Source organism: Bison bison, unplaced genomic scaffold (assembly GCF_000754665.1).
Source record: "Bison bison bison isolate TAMUID 2011002044 unplaced genomic scaffold, Bison_UMD1.0 scf7180017864035, whole genome shotgun sequence".
NCBI lineage: Eukaryota > Metazoa > Chordata > Mammalia > Artiodactyla > Bovidae > Bison > Bison bison.
The window spans coordinates 8,883,632-8,894,328 of record NW_011494607.1 but is presented as its reverse complement, the minus strand read 5'-3'; the positions used below and the strand labels follow the sequence as shown (position 1 = coordinate 8,894,328).

At 41.4% G+C, this 10,697-nt stretch overlaps 1 protein-coding gene across 1 annotated transcript in view; it reads left to right on the top strand.

Moving 5' to 3' along the window:
* MDN1 (MDN1, midasin homolog (yeast)) overlaps positions 1 to 10,697 on the top strand; it is a 140,340-nt gene that overhangs the window by 56,837 nt on the left and 72,806 nt on the right. The window contains exons 30-37 of the mRNA XM_010834709.1: positions 169 to 307; positions 605 to 735; positions 3,341 to 3,485; positions 5,243 to 5,372; positions 6,406 to 6,624; positions 7,255 to 7,452; positions 8,966 to 9,174; positions 9,826 to 9,948. Of these exons, the coding sequence (XP_010833011.1) occupies positions 169 to 307; positions 605 to 735; positions 3,341 to 3,485; positions 5,243 to 5,372; positions 6,406 to 6,624; positions 7,255 to 7,452; positions 8,966 to 9,174; positions 9,826 to 9,948 (1,294 nt within the window). The remainder of the gene's footprint in view (positions 1 to 168; positions 308 to 604; positions 736 to 3,340; positions 3,486 to 5,242; positions 5,373 to 6,405; positions 6,625 to 7,254; positions 7,453 to 8,965; positions 9,175 to 9,825; positions 9,949 to 10,697) is intronic.

Here is a 10,697-nt window from a genome sequence, read left to right as displayed (position 1 = left end):
TGGGGGAAGGGCTCTCTGAGGCAGAGGGCAGAGGCCCTGTGTTGACCAGCAGTCTCTGTGGCTTTGGTGAGGCTCTCCCCGGGGCTCCTCTCTCTTGCTGCTTGGGGTGTTTGTGGAGGTGTATTTGAAATTCATGCTCCTTGCTAATCTGGTGTGTGTCTCTCACAGGTGTGGGAAAACTACTGTCTGTCAGGTGTTTGCATCCTTGGCAAATCAGAAATTGTACTCAGTCAACTGCCACTTGCACATGGAGACCTCAGACTTCCTGGGGGGGCTGCGGCCAGTGAGACAGAAGCCAAATGACAAGGTGTGTCCAGAGCAAGTGATGATGTTTCGTTCATCTAAAGAACTGACGGTGGCTCTGTGCAGGAGTCAGCTGAGGGGTTTTGTTCATGGTGGGGTGTTTGATTCCCGATTTGATATCTTATCTTCATATTTTCACTGGTCTACGTAGGGGCTCCATGAGCACCTTGTTACACAAGTTCTGTTCCTTGACCTGTATTTTCTGCAGAAGGACCCTTTCACTAGAGGACACGTGCTGGCTACGTGTGTATTGTCTTGTGGAGCTACTGACTCTTTAACCCGCTGCTTTTCCAAATTGTAGGAAGAAATTGACACTTCAAGACTCTTTGAGTGGCATGATGGGCCTTTGGTTCTGGCCATGAAGGAGGATGGCTTTTTCCTCTTAGATGAGATCTCGCTGGCTGATGACTCTGTCCTAGAAAGACTCAACAGGTACACACGTGTAAGAGGTTTGCCCTGTGTTTGATGCTTTTGCTGGTCTGGGTTTTACAGATACTAATCCTTTTGCATGGTAATGTTCTTCATAGGTCTGTTGAAAATGTTTGAAAATGATGGTGAGCAATTGCTCTTTTAGGCTTTAGCACTCAGTTTCTTCTTTAAGAGACCTAGTTCTTCTGTTTAGGTGTTAATAATCAGAAAGATGGGACTATGGGATGCTACGGCTAAAACAAACGAGCCCAAGTTAGAACCTTTTTTTAAGGCAAATTATTACATGGCCATTGATTTTTTTTTTTTTTTCTCAAAGAAATAGAATCAAAATCCTAGGTGTTATTCCTGTAAGGCCTTTCAGTACCCCAGGACAGGACCCTTACCCTCCATTCAGACCTGGCTGGCTGCACAGCCCCCAGCCTCATATTGGTATTGGATGTGAGAGCCTGTGCTTAAGTAAGAAATCAGGCCTCTCTGGAAACATTTAAGCAAAGGTTGGACTGCTGATTTTCCAGAAGAGAAAGGAAACTCATGCATCAGAAAAGGTGACAAATGAACATTCCCAAAGAATATGGCTGCACAAATACCAAAATCTGATCAGATAAGGCAGTTTAAGGATTTTCTTAAAGCCTTGAATAAACTTACAGAAACCTGCTTTTTGGACTGTTAAAGACTTTAGGCAGGACAAGAAAAGTAAAACCTGAAGTGAACTCACCTGTTTGGAACATGGCTTCCAGAAATTTTTTAAATGACAAGAAAAATATGCATGAGATTTCAGGAATATCCTGTCCGGTAGAATGAGGCCCTGGCAACCAAGGCAGGACATCTTGGGCACCACGTGGAGTCCTGATGGATGGACCCCTGATGATCGAGTGCCAGCAGCGATTGCACTGGAAGTGAGGGTGGTTCACCTAAAATCCCCTGAAAGCAGTAGCCACTGTGGGAACCAGCCATCTGTCATGACTCTTTGGCAGATACAAAGCACCAGTAAACAAAATTGCTGTGGACCAGGAATTACCAAAACAGAAGGTCTTGTTGTGCAGTGAAAATAGTAAGATACAACAGTCATTGAGACCTTAAGACTCAGCACATTGGTCGCATGTTTAGAAAAATAAAGCATTGTTTATTTAAAGTACATGTTCAATCATGAGATAGAAAAAAATGTATTACTAAAAGTAGGATAAATGGACATAGCAGAATAACTAGACGAAAGGACCTCAGATCAGTGTGGATCTTGATGATTAATTGTTTTTCCTGATTGAGATATAATGTACACGTCATGACATGTACCTGTTTTGAATGTATAATTCAATAAGTTTTAGTAAATTTACTGAGTTTTGCCACCACCACAATCCGGTTTATACTTCCATCATCCCAGTAGGACCCCTACTTTGCATTTACAGTTTATATTTGATCCTCCCTCATGCTCCAGGAAACTGCTAATCTGCTTCCTGTCTGTATAGATTTGTCTTTTCAAGACATTTCATATAAGTCATCTCTTCTGTCACTTTGCATCAGTGTTTGGAGGTCCATCCATGGGTGTAGCCTACATCATTAGTGTGCTCCTTTTTAAACGAAGATCATGGCATCCGGTCCCATCACTTCATGGGAAATAGATGGGGAAACAGTGGAAACAGTGTCAGACTTTATTTTTCTGGGCTCCAAAATCACTACAGATGGTGACTGCAGCCGTGAAATTAAAAGACGCTTACTCCTTGGAAGGAAAGTTATGACCAACCTAGATAGCATATTCAAAAGCAGAGACATTACTTTGCCAACAAAGGTCCGTCTAGTCAAGGCTATGGTTTTTCCTGTGGTCATGTATGGATGTGAGAGTTGGACTGTGAAGAAGGCTGAGCGCCGAAAGAATTGATGCTTTTGAACTGTGGTGTTGGAGAAGACTGTTGAGAGTCCCTTGGACTGCAAGGAGATCCAACTAGTCCATTCTGAAGGAGATCAGCCCTGGGATTTCTTTGGAAGGAATGATGCTAAAGCTCAAACTCCAGTACTTTGACCACCTGATGTGAAGAGTTAACTCATTGGAAAAGACTCTGATGCTGGGAGGGATTCGGGGCAGGAGGAGAAGGGGACGACAGAGGATGAGATGGCTGGATGGCATCACTGACTCGATGGACGTGAGTCTGAGTGAACTCCAGGAGTTGGTGATGGACAGGGAGGCCTGGGGTGCTGCGATTCATGGGGTCTCAAAGAGTTGGACATGACTGAGCGACTGATATGATCTGATCTGATGTTGATAATACTAGATTTTTTTTTTTCACTTACCTCTTGGTGGTATTGGGTTGTTTCCTGCACTTATGAATAATGCTGCCATGAATATTTGCATTCAAGTCACCCATTTTTAAACCAATTGTCTTAATAGGGCTTAAAGTAGAAAAAGGAATTCTTTTTCTTTTGATCAGAACTGTTGTTCCATGACACAGGAATTAGGATAACTAGCAAAAAATATTTTGAAGTTTGTCATAGGAGACCATTAACTAAAGTGAAAGCGCAGCAGAGATGATTTTATTTTCCTTTTTAACAACTCTGTGACCACAAAAGAGAATAAAGAAGCCTTTTCTAATCTTACATTCTCGAATTTTTCTTCCAGTGTCCTTGAAGTGGAAAAGACTCTGTTATTAGCTGAAAAAGGCAACCTTGAGGACAAGGATAATGAGGTAGAGCTGTTGACAGCTGGGAAGAAATTCCGTATCTTGGCAACCATGAACCCTGGGGGCGACTTTGGAAAAAAAGAGGTAAAACTGTTGTTAAAACATAATTTTTTTCTGCCTTTTGACCTCAGCTCTCTGGCACCCATAAATATAGTATGTAAAAATTTATCTAGAATTATATGTTGCGTAGGAACTGAATAAAAAACAAAAATCCAGAAAGATATTTCAGAGTCATTATAAGGTTGAAAAATAATTCTAACAGATAAAACATTTCCTTACTTGACATTTCCCTTTTTGTATGTGTGTGAAATTTCATTGTTTCAATCACTTTGCCTGGCTTTCTACATGTGTTATTGTAACAGATTCTCATGGGAGCTGTGTGTGGAAGTTATTATGCTAGGATTATGGATGAGAAGAATTGAAACTGAAGTTTATTCTCATGTTCTGCTCCTACAGTCTATTCTGCTGAACACAGGGGTGGTGATATGAGTAATTTTAAAGTGACACGAAAGCAGTGGCAGCCAGGATCCTGTCCTGGTTTTGCAGGTGGAGCATATCAGTCGTCTCAGGTGTTGTGTGGGTCACCCTCAAACTGTTGGTAAAGCAGAGGGTGAGGGCAGTGTCTTCTGTTAAGAAAGTGGTGTGAGGGTCCAGTTCACTTGGAGCACCCCGAACCCCATGGCTCTCAGGCTCGTGAAGCCTTTCAGTGAGAAGTCTGCATTGTGTTTGGGACCCTGGTCTGTTCAGGTTAGGAGGGAGGGGTGGGCTGATTGTTGGTCAGGATGGCGAGAAGAAAGAGATTGATCAGGAGTAAAAGCTATTAAGATTCTTGGTAACTTGATGGGCCCCTGGAATGTGAAATTGGTATTTCAGACCTATTTTTCCTCAGTAGTATGAGAACAAAGATGATCGCTGTGCTTCGAGAAATGTACTAAGAAGAAATAAAATACGTCACAGTTTCAAACAAAATACGAAAATAGGCTTCTTGGCAAGTGGAAATAACACAGAAAGATCTGATTTCAAAGTTGTGTGTGTTAACTTGCCTGGCAGGTTTGCTTGAGTTTTTTTGAACAGAGATTGCCAACTTTTACCGAAGGGGAAGCTGCCTTTTGCCTTGCATGCCTTGCTTCAGACAGAGTTGGGATCCTGGAATTGGGGCCTGGCTGAGCCAGGGTGGTGCTGAGCAGCATGTGGTCCTGCTGTGCTCGGCTGGGTAGACTAAAGTATGGTGTTGATCCAGTTGTCCAGTAAAAGGAAATCATTGGTGCACTGTTGTGAATGGGGGTTACCTGACTTAGGGGAAGGGTGAGAGAATCCACACTGAGGCAAAGGCTCTTGAGACTGGAGGACTAAACTGTTCATTGTCATATAGGCAGTAAATATTCAGCTCTTTACTTTTTCACTCCCTTTGAGCCATATCCAAGTTTTCTCCCTCTACTTCAGACAGCTCTCCCCTATGGGAGGATAGCATTTACTTTTTCTAAGCCACTGGTTAAAGTAGCTGGAAAGTAAAGGGAAGGGCCTCTGCTTTGGGGAAGGGGTTGGGATTTGGGAGTCATCAACTGGGGCTGGAATCCTCCTTGGAGCACGGACTCCATGAGACCTTGAAGTTCTCTACCATGATTATAAAGAAAATGATGGGAATATGAGTTTAGGGAGTGTGGTGGAGATTAATGAGATGACATGTGTTAGGAGCCAGGACAATAAATAATAAATTATAGATAGTAGAAGAGGTAAGAAAAGAAGCTCTGGGTACTTGACAGATTTGCAGCCAGCATTCAAAAGATTTGTTTTCTAACTTTTCTCGCAGATATTCACACTAGAATTTGTGTTCTTTGTAGCTATCTCCTGCCTTAAGAAACCGCTTTACGGAAATATGGTGCCCTCAAAGCACAAAGCGTGAAGATTTAATTCAGATCATCAGCCGTAATCTTCATCCAGGGTTATCTCTGGGTAGAACAGATCATAAAGGTGAGAGTATTCAGATGTGTGGGGTGTAGTGGGGCAGAGAAGTTGTGTGTTGGAAGGAGGGGAGTAGGACATTAGTAGTATGTGTATATGGTATGTTCTAAGGAAAAATGGGAACGAACAGATCTAAGGAAAATACTAGCCTGGTACCTTCTACTAAAGTATTGCTCCTTCACCAGGGTTACTAAAGTTTAGTTTTCTGATGGTTTCACCTGTTGGCTATCTTTATATAAGATTTGTTATTATAAAATATATAATATTCGTTGGCTAAAGATAAGGGAAATACAGGTTTTTTTACTTGGCTGTGCCATGTGGCTTGTGGGATCCTAGTTCCCCAACCAGGGATCAATCACTGAACCACATGTAATTCCCAAGAAAATGTGGTTTGAATTTTAGTGATTACCACCTTTAGAAAATGTTGTAGAATTTTCAACTGTGTTTCTTTAGTAGTTGTCAGCTAACTTATTATTTCACTTTAAAACTTTTTTATTATGAAAATTTTCAAACATAAATAAAATAGTATTTTAAAAGCTACCATATACTTATAATCTAGGTTTAACAATTCTTAGAATATTCAGTGAGAGCCAAAACATCTTTTTTCCCTCTTTCTCTTAATTGAGCCTTGATTGCCTTGATGTAGCCATATTCTTGGCATCAAACAGATTAAATTTAGTACCTATTTCTGGTCTGAGCCGTAATACAAGCCCTAATCCAAGTAGTGTCTGGGTCACTTTCCCCTCTTTCTTAAAGAACATGAAAGGATATCTGCTTCTTTGAGACTGAGGCTTATGAATACTTTATTTTTTGGAGCAGTTTTCAGGGAACCTTCTTAAAGACTTAAATTCTCAAGTTTTCTTTCTGGTTTTTTGTTTGCTTTGGGGTAGGAGTAGAATGCTGTTCATTGAACCCTATGGAAATGCGATTACAGCTGTGGACCTCGTGTTCTTAGAAAAAGACCGTCTGTGGGCCCCAGGTTGCAAAGCCCTGTTCTGGAGTCTTCGTAAATAGCAAACCTCTATGCTTCCTTGTGTCTTAGGGGCTGACATAGCTGAGGTGATGCTGGATTTCATTGACTGGCTGACCCACCAGGAGTTTGGTCGAAGATGTGTGGTCAGTATCCGAGATATCCTGTCCTGGGTCAACTTCATGAACACGATGGGGGAGGAAGCTGCTTTGAAAAGACAGGAGACCATCTCCACGGTGACGTCTTTTGTCCACGCTGCGTGCCTAGTGTACATAGATGGAATCGGCTCAGGTATGTGGGCTGCTGAGAACAAGGGGTTAGGCCAGAGGGCACCATGAGATGGAGCAGGCCCAGACCTCTGACCCAGGGGCTGTGTACAGATGTATGTTAACATTTCCAAGACTCACAGTGATTCTCATTTTACTCTTTTTGAGAGACGATTGTTATAAAAGAATGGAGAAAACTTTTCACTGCTTACAGACCAGGGATTTAGTAAGCACGAAATAGTGATTCTGATTGAAGACTGCTGGTAATGCTCTTGAAGAATTTAACATGGTATTTCTTAACACAGTCATTTAGAGTTAATCGGCCAGAATCCTGTAGTTTTAAGTTTACTATAGTTCATTAAATGTAATATTGAAGTCTTTTTTCAGCCATGAAAATTAGAAATACAAGCCCACATGACTAAAAGTAGTACCACACTGGTTGCTCTTTTCTCCAGGCTAATTTATCATGGCGTTACTAGAGTGCTTACTGAATAAGCTGCTGTTGAACTGATGATCTGATGGTTTTGGGGGAGCAGGAAGTCACACTTCTTAGCGCTGCTTACATTGGCTATTATAGTTCACCTAGAATCCGGCTGCATGGTTGTGAAACTTGGTACCCTGCTGTCATTTGATGGACTGATCCTCTTTCTTCTAGGGGTAACTTCCTCTGGGTTTGGTACGGCTCTCTTGGCTCGCAGAGAATGTCTGAAATTCCTAATCAAGAAACTTTCCAAGATAGGCCGACTTACAGAAAGTCAGAAAAACGAATTGAAGATTTACGACAGACTCAAAGACAAAGAATTCACTGGGATAGATAACCTGTGGGGAATTCATCCATTTTTTATACCAAGGGGTAAGAATGATCTTAAATAAATGAAGATTCTCTTGTGGTTCCTAGATAGTTGACTTTTATTGTGATTTTTAATTTTAGTGTCTCATACTCATGGTTACTTTGGAACTAGATAACTGAGTTAGAATCTGACTTGGCATAATCATTGTTGTGTGAGTGGTTAAAATATATATAACTGGCATGCAAAAATAGATAATATAGTCTTTGATATATGAATAAATTGTCCCATAAAATGCACTTATTCTTGTATTAGTGCTCAAAATAAGACCTTTCCTAAAGTGGTGATTCAGCCCATAATGTTTCAGCCATAGAACTTTATCACCTTTTACCAAAACAGTTTTGTGTACCCTTGAGGGCAGGCATTATGTCACTCACCTTCCTGTCCCTGGTGTCTGTCATGTAGCCTAACAGTCATAGACATTCAGAAAATGAGAGATGGATGAGTAAATGAGTGGTTAAGTGGGAAATGCAAGTAGATTTAAGTTATAATCCTTGCTCTTATTAGGTTGCCTCTGTCAAATATTTAAGTGAAGTAGTTATATTAGATATCTTTCCAGGGTACTCATGACTTTTTGGATTATTGCTTCTATAGCAGAGTCATTTATTTCTTGTCCCTCCTTCCTCTCTGTGTTAATAATTGTTGGGCTCCAGAAATACACAGAATTGTGGGGGTTCAGTGATGAACTAAACCAGCCCAGCTTCCTGGCTGAAGAACATTGCCCCTTTCCCTCTCCCTCATCAGTGGTACTGTTTTCATCTCTGATGTGGTCCTTGTGATCTAGCTGTTAGATCCCTTCCCGAAGCCATCAGAGTGGTATTCAGTTCTCTCATGTAGGAGCTGAGTGCTTGTGGCTTTGGACTTAGATAGTCCTTGCTTCTGCTTTCATAGCTGAGAAAATGTTTTTCTAGCTCCACTCCAAACTGGTGTACCAGTCTGAAATTTCTTCCAGAAGACATAGTGCATAAATATTAAGCCCTATAAGACTGGTATTAGTCCTGCACTTCAGCTACAAGATGCATCCTGAATTATCTGGTGGCTTAAAACCTTGAATGAAATTGTTTATGTGGAACCATCTGGTCTGTATGCCTAGCTTCTGCTTGAGTTTTAGGAAAATATAAGTACAGGGTAAATTGTACAAGCACACGGCGTAGTGATTCCAGGTATAGGTTGTGAAAGGAAATATGCAAAGATGCATGCTTGCAGTTCCAACCTGTGTGTAGACGTAAGTGTGGTCATCACAGATGAAAAAAGTGTGCTGCTGGTTGTTGCTGGAAAGCACTTTATGAACCCAGAAGTGAGGAAATATATTGAAATAAGGTTAAGCATTTTCATCACAGACAGTACTTCACTGACTGACAGTCTACTTGGTGGATTTTTCTAATCTCCAGTTATATATATAAACATATATTATATGTATAATATATATATTATATAGTTTTATATATATATATATATATATATATATCTCAACTTTCGTGTGATGTCCAGCTTACATGCGACTTTTCTCCACTTCAGGCCCTGTCTTGCATAGGAATAATATTGCCGACTATGCACTCAGTGCAGGCACCACGGCTATGAATGCCCAGAGGCTCTTAAGAGCTACAAAACTGAACAAACCCATCCTACTGGAGGGCTCCCCTGGTGTGGGCAAGACGAGCTTGGTGGGAGCCTTAGCCAGGGCTTCAGGCAACACACTTGTCCGAATCAACTTGTCAGAGCAGACGGTAAGCTTCATCATGCTACAGCTGATGGGGATAAGTATAGGGAGTAATAGCTTTATCTATTATAGTGTTTCCTAGTCAGAAATAATTATGAAGTTATCAGAGCCCCAGATATTTCATGGTGATGAAGATCTCAGCAAACCTCATTCTCCCTCCGTGTTCATTAATAGATGACACCTGTAGTATTAGTCTCTCTAGATGCTTTACTCTGTTTTGAGATAGAATCACCCACTTTGGTATTTATTATAATATAACCTGTTTGTCTTTGTCCTTTCTAAAGAAATTAATTACAGATAAAATGACCTTTAAACAATCTTATGAAACTAGGGGACAGAGATGACAAATTAGAATCTTCTGGGATGGGGTCTGGGAGCAGAGCCTAGGCATTGTTTTGGTGTTTTTTAAGCTCACCAGTTTGTTTTCAAGCACAGCCAAAGTTGAAAACTGTTATCTAGGACTCTAGTTGATAGATTCTTAGAGTGCTGTGATGAGAAGGTGCTCCTGGGCTCCTGGTTTGAAATTGATTAGTTCTCCATTGGGTATAAGAATAAGAAGTGGCATGAGGCCTAAGTATCATTTTAGATTTGGGGTCTTGGGATCTAGTTAACTTTTTATATAATATTGGCTTTCCCTCACTTCTTTTTCTTCTCATAGGACATCACAGACCTGTTTGGAGCTGATCTACCTGTTGAGGGTGGCAAGGGAGGAGAGTTTGCCTGGCGTGATGGCCCCTTGCTGGCAGCCCTGAAGGCAGGCCATTGGGTTGTGTTGGATGAGGTGAGAGGACAGCCCATCAGGCCACCAGATAGGATCAGACATGTGAGGAGCAGGGCAGAGTTTGCATAACTTGAGGGCATTTTGCATCAGATCACCTTGTTGGCTAGTAAAGACAAATTCTCCAATGAAAAGAATCCTCTGTGGTTTCTTTTACGAATAAGGAAAGTCAGAAAAGCACATACAGAAGCCCCTCTGCGTATCACCTACAGACTCTCCTACTTTTGTGAACTAGCCTCCAGAAAAACATTGCCTCTTCACTAGTTTTATTCTCTAGTCTGTGGTAGGCTTGCTATGTTTCTATTTATTTTCAGAGATAAACATAGTTTACAAATAGTGCCAGACCACTTCATTTCAGCTGAAAGGCTGGGGAAGGTTATAGTAGGAGGACCCACACAGAACTCTGGTGAGAAAGCAGTCAGTGTTATACCTGCAGGTCGGGGGTAGATTAGTGACCAGAAGACTAGAGCACATCGTGAGACACGTAAGTGCTGGGTCTCCATAACCGACAGGCAGCTAGAGAGAGAATGGAGATGTGATGCACTAAAATTTAAGATGGTGGCCCAAATTTAAGATGGTGGAACAAACTTTGGTGTGTTCAGGAAAGGGCGAGCAAGCAGTGGTGCAGGTTAAATGATAATAAGTGACGAAAGTATCATAGATCACTTCTGACACAGGCCCCAATAGGTTCCCTAGATTTGTACCCCGTTGAGTCTGCAGTGACAGGACTACCATGGGATTCCTTTTCTGCT